Source organism: Sardina pilchardus, chromosome 19 (genome assembly GCF_963854185.1).
Source record: "Sardina pilchardus chromosome 19, fSarPil1.1, whole genome shotgun sequence".
In the NCBI taxonomy this organism is placed as follows: Eukaryota; Metazoa; Chordata; class Actinopteri; order Clupeiformes; family Clupeidae; genus Sardina; species Sardina pilchardus.
In genome coordinates this window covers 1,539,347-1,552,943 of record NC_085012.1, presented here as the reverse complement: position 1 = coordinate 1,552,943, position 13,597 = coordinate 1,539,347, and the positions used below count along the sequence as shown (strand labels likewise).

The following is a 13,597-nucleotide window of genomic DNA, read 5'->3' as shown; positions in this document are numbered from 1 at the left end:
GCATGAACAAAATCCCTATCTAGGCACCATGAACATTGTGAACTCTAGCACAGTTTACCACAGTTTTTATGGATATTGGACGTGTTCAATATAAGCAGGGCTGCAACACAGTTTTGGAATAGACAAATGCATGTGCTAAATGTCCAGAGTACGGGTTCATTCCTGCATTCAGATGAATCTCCAGCACTTAAGCTGGCGGTGGCTGCAATCTGAATCTATTTCGGGCAGAATGATTTGGGCTCGAACGAGTTCATCCCTCGTTAGTGCAGGCTGTCCTATAGCCCATATCGGACAGTCCGTTAGAATAACTGCAGCCTATTTGATCTGTGATCGTAAAATTGGATCTGATGGTGGCGGTTACTTCAAGCTGAAGTAGGCTATCTCCAACAAACGTTATTTGCAAAACATTTAACATTTATCATTTCAACTTTAGGCTATATTTGATTTTAAAAATCAACATAAACGGATCTTTCCCAGACAACAAGAGAGGTCATCTGCAGCAATGGGCAATTAAGACAATTAATGAAAAAAAAAAAAATCTGTTACAGGCTACATTGTTTTACAAAGACGTAGTTGAACTTTGGCACCCACTAAATGGTAACCCCCACGTTTATCTCTGGTCCGCACACAGCCCGTGGAGGTCTTGTTTTACCTAACCCACCTTTACCTTAAATAAATGTTATTATGCTAAAAGTAAACTGTGATTGGGCTTAGTAAAATATTTCAAATTCAATTATGTCAACAGACACAATGGTTTAGTTTTAGTTCAGTTTGTTTTGCCAATGAAGCAAATATAGACCATGTAACTTCTGAACAGTTAGACCCAGATTATTTTCCTTAATTTTCTATCATCTGTGCATTACCGTTTACATATACTGTTGCATTAATCTAGAGACAGGGACAGTGACCTATGCAATGCAAGAAATGGCCCACACGCTTAAATGTTCTACAAGTTCCAACGTGCGAAACCTTAATGAAGCATTCTAAACGCAGCGCCCAGTCTGCTTGTTGCAACAAAGGTGAAACAAATGTATCACTTTCGTCCGGATGGAATCTGTCAATGAATGCAACAATGTTACATGCGACCTCTATGCCATCAGGGGAAACAATCGGATACGAGTGATGAGACGAGACATTTGTACAATTATGTAAACAAATCATTGATCAGCAAGCACGGAGATGGCACCATAAAGCATCTTTCCTTAACTTAGCCTAGTTGTAAAAGAACGTTGTCTTTGAAAGACAGAGGGAAGTTGACAGCGGGAATGACCGCTGCCCAGCTGCCGGCTTCCCTCAGCGAAAGTGGACGACAACGACGGTTTGTATCACGCTAAACTTCAACGCCTGCAAAAACTGGAAAGCCTAGTCTTTTGAGATCCTCGGTCGTTAGATTAAGTCGAATTACCTACATGATGTAGCCTAAACGAGGAGCCGTGGTCGTGAGAGCACAGCGGTTAACATGGTAGCGTTAGGGCAAATACACTTCCGGTTGGTTACCCAGGCAACGCCAAAACGCCGAAGACAAACTGAACACCACAACACCGATTTCTAGATCTAGGATAGAATATTTTAACCTGCCCTTTCAAAAAAGCACTTTGATACATCTTGCGTCGTCGTATCACAGATTTAATTTAATCGCCGAATGTTTGTGCGAATATGAGTCAACGGCAGGTTTTACAGGGTAAGCTGTGTGAATACTCCTAGACTGTGAAATATATAACCTTATGTTACAATACAGTTGCAGTAACTTTATGCTAACGTTAACTTTAGATGGTTGATATTTTGATATTTAAATTAAGTTGCCTGGTAGCTAACTAATTCTGGAATAAATTAATGTTAAATGGTCAGACTCAGGATAGATGTTGAAGGTTGTTAACGTTAACACTTCTCATAGTAGCCTACATCTATTAAATCCCCCTTAGTATTTGAGCAGTACCAGAAGTCGAGGACCCAATTCGTGCAGACAGTTGCGGAGCTTGCAACACGACCACAGAATATTGAAACTTTACAAAATGCAGGTGAGTGATAATTTGCCACCCAGACTAGTAGCTTGGCTTGTATCCACAGCAGATGCATGATAGCCTATTTTTTGCGGTTGCCTCAGTATAGGGGCTGCTCTTGGAGACTGTGTTTGTCGTTGTTAACCTATTTATGTTATCTACAACCAGTGAGGCTACAGTTATTGTAATGTAGCCATCATTTTCATTTAGGCATCAGTGTTTTTAGCCACACATTTTTTTGTACTTTACAAATACCAAAGAAAACAATTAAGGTGTTGATTATTTTCAGAGTACCTCCATGTATTTTGTTTTTATAAGCAAACAAACCAGAACAGCATGTACTAAGGTCTGATACTGAATTCATGTTCAGGTAGACCCAGCACTTTAGCCCTCTCCCCTCCATACTAAGTTCATACTTTCCTTGGCTTAGGTGTAATGTCCCTTTTGAGGCCTCTTCTGTTGGATGTGGTCCCAACTATTCAGCAGACAGCAGCCCTCGCGCTTGGAAGGCTTGCCAACTACAACGATGACCTGGCTGAGGCAATCGTGAAGGGAGATATTCTCCCTCAGCTTGTGTACTCCTTGGCGGAGCAGAATGTAAGGCTTTTTCTCAGTTCAAACCTGCCAGGGCCGGTGTTTAGTTTCAGTACATTGAGGTGCTTTTGTGCTGTTCAGTGTCAAATCTTGTCAACTGAAGCAGAGTACTTACTTACAGGATGTAGTAGAATCTGTTCTTTTACTTTAGAAGGAAAGTTGATTGTATCGATATTTGTGAAATGGGTGCAGGTGTAATTTTAGCTGAAACTGGATATTGAAATCTCATATTGGTATTTAGTCATAATGTTTTGGCGGGGAAAAAAAGTCTCCATTACATGAATTAATGAAAATGATGAGATTTTATTAAAGGGAACCTTTAGCCCTGATCTCAGTTAAGATGAAATAACTGTCACTTTTCTTCACAGATGCAGTATATCTTGGCTCTTGTCCCTGTTGAAGGAAGCTCTGTCCTAGTTTTGTCTCTCACACACTCCAGCCACTTGGAGTCCCCTTAGCAGGAGTGGGGTGCTTGTCACTCACACACTTTTGTTCTGTTGCAGCTTATTTCCCTGTGTTCAGCTTTTCCACCACTAACCAGACATTCTTGTCAAAACTATGGCTTTGACGTTTTGAACTGGGGGGAGGGAGGGATCAATGAATGAATTTCTTCCCCTCTCTGTCTCTCTCACTCACTTTCTCTTTTCCTTCTATCCTCTCCCTGCTCCCTTCATAGTGCCCGCGGCGCCCATCCCCCACTTCATGTTTAGCTATTTTCTTTCACTTTACAACTGCCAATTACCCATACTCTTGCAAATCCTCCCCAATGGCACAATGCCTACATCAATTTGGAAGGGCAAATTCTGGCACACTGGCCTTTCTACAGTCTTTTTTTCCATGGCCGTCCTCCATTAGTGTGCATACTGTATGCCCCTGTGTGAAGCTGACCCTCTCCTCCTCCTCCTCCTCTCTCGTGCCTCGGCCCTTTGTCCGCAGCGGTTCTATAAGAAGGCGGCGGCGTTCGTGCTGCGCGCCGTGGCGCGGCACTCTCCGGAGCTGGCCCAGGCCGTGGTGGACTGCGGGGCGCTGGAGGCTCTGGTCATCTCCCTGGAGGAGTTCGACCCCGGGGTCAAGGAGGCCGCAGCCTGGGCACTGGGCTACATCGCCCGGCACAACGCAGGTAAGAACAGCAACACCGCCGCCACATGACTTGAAGAAGTTTACCTGCAGTCTGCTCTGTGTTGTGAGTTAGATTGATGTCCTCAAAGTCCTTTAATGTTACGTAACATTTAGGTCTGAATCACAGCTGTGACGATGTCTGCTACCAACACTCGAGCCATTTTGCTGAATTATACACTCTTTAATTCACCATACTCCTTTTTTATTTTGCATGCTTATTAGTTAGTTTGCTATCAGCTGCCAGTTAGTAGTGCATTATTTTTGTGTGATAAATTATGGCCAAAATGGTTCATTTTAAAGTGGAAGCGGAACCGTTTTATCCAAGCCTGTGTTCCTCCGTCCTAGATAGATAGATAGATAGATAGATAGATAGATAGATAGATAGATAGATAGATAGATAGATAGATCCTTTATTGATCCCCAAGGATCCCCAAGGCTGGTATGTTGCTACATCTGTCATCCTAGTCTGTTTTCTGGCTATGTCAGTATGTAGTGCTTGTATTACTTGTGATTGTACAGTATGTCTGTATACCTATTTTATGTCTTTTTCTTCATCTGTCTTCTCTTAAACATCAACCTGCCAGGGACTGCAGATGGAAAATAGTCTTTGACTAAATCTGGTGCATTTACATGTTCAATTGGGACATGTTGATTAATGTACATTGTCCCTCTCTTAAATAAATAAATATAAAAAAAAAAAAAAAAAGGGGGAATTCAGGGGAGATTCCTGTGTGTCCATCAGAGTTGTCCCAGGCGGTGGTGGACGCTGGGGCCGTGCCTCTGCTGGTGCTGTGCATCCAGGAGCCTGAGATCGCCCTGAAGCGCATCGCCGCCTCGGCCCTCAGCGACATCGCCAAGCACTCGGCCGAGCTCGCCCAGACCGTGGTGGACACAGGAGCCATCGCTCACCTGGCGCAGATGATCCTGAACCCCGACGCCAAGCTCAAGGTCAGTGAGGGACCGGTGTCTAGTCGTGGGCTAATTGGGTTTGTGTATTTGTTTGTTTCAGTGCATTGTGTAGATGTGTTCAGTGATACAGAGATTTTAAAATGCCCGCGTGATCTAATGTACTTAACAATAATTACTGAAACAAATCCACCATGTACAGTTCATTCCTTACCCGAACACAGAACTGCTGCTCCAAGTATATGTGCTGCCCTACAAAACTCTGGTGTCTGTGCTCCTGATTGGTTTGACCTTTGTGATGACCTCCATGCTGTCTTGCTCCACAGAGACAAGTGTTCTCGGCGCTGAGCCAGGTGTCCAAGCACTCGGTGGATCTGGCTGAGCTGGTGGTGGAGGCTGAGATCTTCCCCGCCGTGCTGGCCTGCCTCCGCGACCCCGACGAGTACGTGCGCAAGAACGTCACCACGCTGATGCGCGAGATCACCAAGCACACTCCCGAGGTAACCCCCCCCCTCATCTCCACACACACACTCACACACATGTCTGAGCACAGCACCGCTCACAGAGTCAGGAGAGAATTGGAGCAGTTCCCCATAGTGCTGTCTGTGAGCACGCCTGGTGAGAGGAGTGAGTTACAGTAACACAAACAAGCGCTCGCTTTGTTCTTGCGCTGTAAACAATACCGTCCGTATCTGTTATTTATCACACAGCAATCGAAAAAAAGGAACAACCTTGCCGAGCATTCATGCGTCACATCATACAGTGCGGCTGTCTAGCTGTGCTCTGTTTTCCCTCTTTCTCTCTCCCTCTTTCTCTCTCTCTCGTTCTCTCTCTCTCTTTCTGCCTGTGCTGTCTCTGCTGTCCTTGTCTGAGAGTGTGTTGTGCACATGGGTTCTGTTGTTTCCCAATCAGCTGTCCCAGCTGATCGTGAACTCTGGCGGGATAGCAGCTGTCATCGATTACCTCGGGGATTGCAAGGGGGCCGTGCGTCTGCCGGGCATTATGATGCTGGGCTATGTGGCGGCGCACTCCGAGAACCTCGCCATGGCTGTCATCGTGTCCAAGGTCAGTCCAATCCACCCTGACAGGGCTGCTGCTTACCATGCAACTGTCAGGCACATGCTGTTTTTACACCACCAGGCAATAATATCCCCACCATGGTGATGAACCATTTAAGCCTTGCTAACAAACACACTTGGTTCAGCTCCTATAAATCCCCCTTGTCTACTGCTTCCCACGACAGATAGTTAACTCTTCTGTTCGTTTACTCTCAATGACAGGCAGTTTTTACATCTGGCTAAATACTCATATGCATTCGGTATTGTTTTCAGTTTAAGGAGACATTTTAAGCTCCTCTCCTCCATGATTGTACAAATGCAGAAATTACACATTAAATGTAATTTGATTCAAAGTCTGTGGTCATCTCTTTCTAGTTTTGAGCCAAAAAAGACCCACAACCTAATCAAATAATTGCAAACATGTGTTAGTTCGTCCTGGAAATATTGTTTTTGTATGTAAATATGAAGTACAGTCTTTGGTGAGGCCAGTATCTTTTTGATTCAGTAAAAATTGAGGGGAGGTGTAGTTGTTTAAAATGGTCCAGTTCCCAAGTCCAATGTTTTCCATTAGGAACACCACTAAGCACTAACAGATATTTTTAGGTTTGGATCAGATTATTTCCCCTATGAAACATTTGTATTAGCAGAGCCGTCTTAACTTAGATTTCCCTGTTGCAGATTGTATGGAGACATTTATTTTTTTTAATGAATGAATGAATGAATGAATAAACACCTGATAATTTGGCAGCCTTGCCACTATTCAGATTTCAAAATGTGATCACATAAACCAAAATGTTTTATTGGAATTAGCGTCTATTAGTGTCTATCTTTGTGCCTTCTGACGCTCTCTTTTGCCCTGTGATGTATCTGTTGCTCCTCCGTGGCATTTGTAGTTTATCGGCTCTCTAAGCAGCACCACAGAGAACACATTCCTCTGCTCTTTTCAAACGGAGTGGCAAGGGAACTGCGTGTGTGTTTGCCCTTTTCTTCCTGCCCTCTTCTCCATACTCTGTGTGTGTGTGTGTGTGTGTCTGTTTGTTTGTGTCTGTGTGTCTGTGTGCTGTGTGTGTGTATATGTGTGTTTCTGTGTGTGTGTGTGTGTGTGTGTGTGTGTGTGTGTGTGTGTGCTGTGTGTGTGTGTACATCTGTGTTTCTCTCTGTGTGTGTGTGTACATCTGTGTTTCTCTCTGTGTGTGTGTGTGTGTGTGTGTGTGTGTGTGTGTGTGTGTGTGTGTACATTTGTGTTTCTGTGTTTCTGTGTGTGTGTGTGTGTGTGTGTGTGTGTGTGTGTGCTGTGTGTGTGTGTGTGTGTGTGTGTGTGTGTGTGTGTGTGTGTGTGTGTGTGTGTGTGTGTGTGTGTGTGTGTGTGTGTGTGTGTGTACATGTGTGTTTCTCTGTGTGTGTGTGTGTGTGTGTGTACATGTGTGTTTCTCTGTGTGTGTGTGTGTGTGTGTGTGTGTGTTGCTGGCAGGGGGTGCCCCAGTTGGCCATCTGCCTGTCGGAGGAGTCTGAGGACCACGTGCGGGCGGCCACGGCCTGGTCTCTGGGGCAGATCGGCCGCCACACCCCCGAGCACGCCCGCGCCGTCGCCGCCGCCACCGTGCTGCCCAAGCTGCTGGCGCTCTACATGGACGCCCAGAGCTCCGAGGACCTGCAGGTCAAGGTACCAGCGGCCACATGGCAACAAGAGAACAAAACACACTCAAGTGCTGTGTTGCGTGTGTGTGTGCACTGGCTCAAGTGCTGTGTTGCGTGTGTGTGTGCACTGGCTCTTTCACCTGCGATTGCTGAATCACATTACCCTAATTTCCCTACTATTAGCCGCGGCTTATACATTGATTTTGCACATTTTATTCAGCTATGAGGTTAATACACAGGGACAGATAATATGGTATTAATATGGTTTTGATTCTATTCATTTGCATTAACTTGCACTGCCCTGCGGCTTATACACAATGCGGCTTATATGCGGGAAATTACTGTAACATCATATGGTCTGTTGTCACCAGGCGCCGTGTATGTGAATGGTGCTTTAGCTTGTGATTATAGGTGCATATCTTCACCAGCAAGGTCTGCAAACATCTTATTTGACTGAATATGCCAGGGAATAGCCCTGAAGGGTGTTGTGTTATGCAAAAGAGATATACTTCTCTGTTTATCAATTTTTTTAGCAGCTTATTTCTGCATGATGAAATCCTGTCACTCTTCAAAGCGATTTAGTTTGTGCTGAAAAGCTGTATTTCAGTGACCTTTATTGCAAATGAGAGTAGTCATGTAAGTAGTTCACAAGAAGATAACAATCAAGATGTCTACTGCTTTATAGCAGCACTGATTACAAGGGGTGTGAACTATCAGAGTCTTTGATATATCAAATTGAAAATCACATTTCGTAATCGAAACCATTTGCTCCATCTCTGATAGTCCTCTCATCACAGACACACAGTAAAGTGACTGAATATTTGCAGCTCATTTCAGTGACGGGAACGCTGACAGAACCCAGTGTAGGTGACAGGGGTGGAAATTAAAATTTGAAAATGTGACAATCTATCAGCCAATAGCAGATTTCTGGTGAAATCAACCAGCCACTCAATGTTAAAATATGACTTTGTGTCTGAAATCTACCAGCCACTTTTACCAGCATTTGGCTGGTGGCTGGTGCTAATTTCCATCCCTGGTAGGTGATGACATCAGGTGTTTTCATTCTCATGCACTGAAACTGTGGTTGTGAGAAGAAGAAAAGAAAGAAACGGCTCCAGCTAATTCTTCAGCTGCACGTCCTCCCCCCTCTCTCTCTCTTTCTCTCCACACACACACACACACACACACACACAGGCGAAGAAAGCACTGAAGAGCATCCTGCAGAAGTGCACCCATTTGCCAGCGCTGGAGCCTCTGCTGTACGACGCGCCCAGCAACATCCTGAAGCACGTGGTGTGTCAGTTCAGCAAGGTAACCCTGTGTGTGTGTGTGTGTGTGTGTGTGTGTGTGTGTGTGTGTGTGTGTGTGTGTGTGTGTGTGTGTGTGTGTGTGTGTGTGTGTGTGTGTGTGTGTGTGTGTGTGTGTATGTGTGTGGTATGCCAGTTCAGCAAGGTAACCTGTGTGTGTGTGTGTGTGTGTGTGTGTGTGTGTGTGTGTGTGTGTGTGTGTGTGGGTGTGTGTGTGTGTGTGTGTGTGTGTGTGTGTGTGTGTGTGTGGTATGCCAGTTCAGCAAGGTAACCTGTGTGTGTGTGTGTGTGTGTGTGTGTGTGTGTGTGTGTGTGTGTGTGTGTGTGTGTGTGTGTGGTGTGCCAGTTCATCAAGGTAACCTGTGTGCCGCGCTGCAGGGCAGTGCCACCCATGCCACGTCAGGGCTGGCGACTTTACCCTCCGCAGTTTCGACTCACACTTATCGACTCACACTTATCTCCTCACACTTATCTACTCACATATCACACCTAATACAGTACGTCTGCTTTATACGGAGCCTAAAGTGCCCAGACTCTGAACCCAGAATTCAATGTCTTCAGAATTTCTTTTGTTAAGCGTAAAGCTCTATCAATAATATCACACTCAATCAGGCTAATTACATACCTTAATTTCACTTAATTTCCACATTTAGGAATGTCTGATATGAATTGCAAAAAAAATGAACTGGGTAAAGATTGGTGTTGGGCTCTGCACTTGTGGGTCCAGTCCCGTAGGCTTGACCGGTGTGTTGGGCTCTCCGTAGGTCCTCCCTCATGACAGCAAGGCCAGGCGCCTGTTTGTGACCAGCGGGGGGCTGAAGAAAGTGCAGGAGATCAAAGCCGACACCGGCTCCACCCTGCAGGAGTACATCAACTCCATAAACAACTGCTACCCAGAGGAGATCGTCAGGTGTGTGCTTGAGGGCTCATCTGTTGTGCATGACAGATTGGAAGCCCCGCTGAAATAATCAGCAGTCTGCAAATTAACTTGCTGTTATGGACCATGAAATACATTTTGACAAGGGCATTCAGGAAAACGGGAGTTCACTATCAGTAGCCAAATCAGTACACGCACAGGATCTAATGGATTTTTATATGCATGCTTTCTATGGTTAACTCTTACAGTTCTCTCTTGGTCCATATTGTGATATAATGGCATATTGTGTCCACAGGTACTATTCTCCAGGTTATTCTGAGACCCTGCTGGAGAGGATTGAGAAGTATCAGCCAGTATAGGATAATCAGAAGGCAACTCCATTACCCAAAAGAGGACGAATATCTACGTGGAAAATAGTGCCTTATGTGAATCATTAGAGAAAATTAAATGTCATCCTTTAGTAATGAGTTTCTGTTTTTGCCCACCTGAATGTGTTATAACTGTAGTTGTTTCTTTGCATATGTCATTGTATACTGTAAAAAAAAAGGTAAACAGAGGTTCATAAACCATAGTAGCAGCTACAATGTTTTTACAAATGTTGCTATTGTTATTTCAGTAAAATCTGTCAAACCAGTTTGGCTTAAAGGAGTTAGTTACCAAGAGAATTTGGAAGGAAATAAACTAACTGCATCTCCAAAAGGAATAACAACTTTATAATGAACTTTATGAATAATGAATAATGAAAGATTTTGATTAAAGATTTCAATGGTCTTAATCCCAATTTTCAAACGCGTTCCCAGGCTCCGCATTGTTTTTTTTCCGAGATTGTCGTCAGAAAGGCCTTGCGTGTTGATGTTATAGCAGCGATGGTTACCTACTTACTGCCCCCTGCCGGTGGGGTTTTCCTCAAATGTACTGGAAAAACAGCTGTACCGCATATGGTAAACTCAACTGTTTATTGTTTCGAACCTGGCTGCTCTCATAATTCTATCATTTTTTATTAGACCACCCGTCTGTGGTTAGTGCGGGCTACACTTCGATGCCTTTAATTGGTGAAGTGAAAATAAAATGGATTGTAATCGTAATTTGGCTCCAATTCTAAAACTGACGCAATCGCAGCTCACAATTAGGCTGTACAAAATTAAAACCCTACAGCTTACTGACCAAAGTCTCACAGCCTGAAAACATGTTAACCAAACTGTGGTCAGTTTAAAGAAGTCTGTTAGGCTAAAGTATGCTGTATATATTTATATATATTTTATATATTTTATCTGTGACAGAATACAATGACATAAATGACCGTTTGTTTTCCGGTGACGATTAGACCATGCCACCATATTATTGGCAGGTATGACACGTTTTGAAGGCAGTAGCCTACCTTTGGGGTGGCCGGTAGGATCAGAGTCGGAATGTGTATTAGTGGTGGCATCGGATTCATAGCCTAATCAATTCCATGCGTAACAGCTCTCAAATCTTGAAATGATTAGTGCCCCAACTGTAGCCATAGGCATTTTCTACAGATCTTTGAGATCAGTAGCATATGGTGTGTGCCAGGCATTACAGAGAAATGGTATGTTTTCCCCTCAGCCGATTCACTTATGTCGTGATGAATTGTAAGGCCATACAGGTCAAATAATAAGAGGTACAGCTAGGTTATATACCGAGTTCTGTAAACCCAGAAATAATGACTGATGTAGCCTACAATCCATCACATTTTTGGTAAAATTGGAGCATGTCGTTAAACACCCAAAGCGAGCTTTAAAAATTAGGCCAATTATACTGTGCAAACAATATTCCCCTTTCCCTGTATAAAATTGTATCAGTTACACCAACCCTCGTGAGTAGGCGGCTGCACTCCCCCGACAAACAGAGCTCTCTGCTGATGCATTTGATTTCTGTGTCTTATATGGACCTACCGGTTCGTGTTTTGATTGACAGCGCAACACGCAACTGGTCTCAATTCAGCCTACTGTTGAAAATAAATTTCCCATAGTAGGCTATGAGAATTAAGAAAGCTGCGCTTGGCAGGCAAAGTTACTGTGTCTAACACAAATTCTTAAAATATCACAAACATATCGGCTGGAAAATGCAATTTCTCTGTCTACAAAAAGGCCTATTAGGACTTGTTTTGCTATAAACCAGAGAAAGGGCATAGTGACATAATTTGAGGGTTTGAAAGGCTTTTTCATACAGCCTCCGCAGGTTTGTTTAACTGGTGAATGCGTAACCATTATTTTCCAATGACTTGTTAAAGCTAAGTCTTCAGTTCATAAATATCTCGTTAAAATAGGCTAATTCATACCCATGATCCACATTCCCGGTGTAAAAACGTGGCAGAGGTTAGCAGTAGGGGGCGCAGAATATTTAGTCACCTGGCCGCCGTCTGCGTCAATTGTATGCGTTTGGCTAAAACAATTAAGAATTTCTTGACGCAAGGCCAAGACGATAACTCAATCATTTACCTAACAACGCATTTCTTTCCAGCAGTAGACATTTAAGTGTAACTCAGTAAGAGATGTTTTTGGTACTTTTGTCAACCACTTTGCCTTTGGGCTTCTCTGACCCACACCATTGTCAGTCCACTTCTCATGTTATCCATCACAGTGAGATGCAGAAGCGACCCCTTTTCGACAGCCCTCAACACAGGGTGCTTTTTGGCAGAGCCGCCAGCTTCCTCCTTTGGAATTCACCCGTTGGCTGGGTCAGCACTTGCTACGCTTGACTGGGTCACTAACACCCTGTTCAGACCCCCAGCCCAGAACTTCCATTTCTCATACAGCTTGACGGTGTCTCTTTGATTGGTGACTTTGAAGTTAACAGAGAAATCAAACACTAAAACAACCTTGACAAGCAGTCATTTAGCTTCCGTCGACAGCTCGTTTGTGGCTTGCCATTTTCACCTGAGCGGTTTTCTGCTTTTGCAGGGTACTTGCAGCAGTTCACTTTCACACCTCTTATCTACCCGTAACCATTACAGATTTATTGAGATTTAATCACCGTATTATTAGGGCGAATTTACACTAATAAGATAAGCTATTTCCTTCCTGAAGTTTATTTTAGGAAACCTAGAGGATCTTAGATTCTGATCACACAAAGAAGCCGAAAAGAAAATAACATCCAACAAGATGCAGCAGCTTTGGGTCAAGCCGCACGCGCATAGCCAGCCATAAAACCTATAGGCTACAAGTAAAGAACAAAGATGGACTACAGATTATCATTAATTGAATTATATGAAAAGTCTAATAAAAATAATGTTACATAGCCTTCCTGAAAATAAACACCGGGCCGTCATCCACACATTGTGCAAATAAGTAATTGGCCATTTCTACAAAGTTAACCTCAGATTTGAGATAAAGCAAAATAGGCGATAATTAAGCACTATTTCTTTCATAGATTGAGAGCGTAATAGCCAACAGATTGGATGATGTTAAAAGATAATTTGTTCATGAGACAGGAATCATTTTGGTGGTGAAAAAGTGCCCGGGACTGTCACGGTGTTGATAAAGGCAGAACATGTTTTTGCAAGTCCATCTCCACTAGTAGAGACGCAGTTTAGAGTCCACTCTGACCTCTCCTGTTCATGAACATTAGCGACAGGACGCAGTGTTGACTTATTGGGACAACGCAAGTATTTAATTCAGCTAGTATAGCCTACAATTTTCAGAATGCTGAAATTATTCCTAAATAAAACCTAAAGTGATGTGCGAAATTCATTATTTAAAACATCAGGGTTTGATTGGCATTGATTGTGATTTAAGTTTTAAGAACATCCAAAGAGGTCATAGGCCTGAGCATGTAATTATTAGTAGGCCTATATTTTATTCTTATAAACGTTTCCACCCTTAACAACCATTTCCATTCAGACAAGCAGTTGTCAAAAGCCCGCCGCTGCAGAGGTCAACGCATAGCACTAGGCAGTGAGTTGCGGGAATCCATTCTGCTCAGTTTTCCAACAGCAAATCGTGGATCTTGTAAAAACCTCCTCGCACATTGGCTTCATCTTTGACCCTTCTCGAAACTGCGAGGGACTTACCATGTTTGATATTAATTTCATTATCAGCCAATTGATTTAAATGGGTATAAACATGTCCACATTTC

At 43.5% G+C, this 13,597-nt stretch overlaps 1 protein-coding gene across 1 annotated transcript; it reads left to right on the top strand.

Moving 5' to 3' along the window:
• The first annotated feature begins 1,526 nt into the window (after window positions 1–1,526).
• On the top strand, window positions 1,527–10,292 carry spag6 (sperm associated antigen 6). The gene is made up of 11 exons (XM_062521109.1): window positions 1,527–1,681; window positions 1,923–2,018; window positions 2,431–2,597; window positions 3,531–3,714; window positions 4,456–4,661; window positions 4,946–5,119; window positions 5,532–5,684; window positions 7,149–7,340; window positions 8,510–8,626; window positions 9,387–9,532; window positions 9,795–10,292. Exons 1-11 carry the CDS (start codon window positions 1,657–1,659, stop codon window positions 9,856–9,858), a joined length of 1,524 nt encoding a protein of 507 aa, XP_062377093.1. The 5' UTR covers window positions 1,527–1,656; the 3' UTR covers window positions 9,859–10,292.
• The last annotated feature ends 3,305 nt before the right edge of the window (window positions 10,293–13,597 follow it).

Coding starts and splice junctions, on each gene's coding strand:
- spag6 (XM_062521109.1), top strand. CDS start 1,657: ATGAGTCAACGGCAGGTTTTACAGG. Junction 1,682..1,922: donor TCAACGGCAGGTTTTACAGG/GTAAGCTGTGTG, acceptor AATCCCCCTTAG/TATTTGAGCAGTACCAGAAG. Junction 4,662..4,945: donor ACCCCGACGCCAAGCTCAAG/GTCAGTGAGGGA, acceptor CTTGCTCCACAG/AGACAAGTGTTCTCGGCGCT.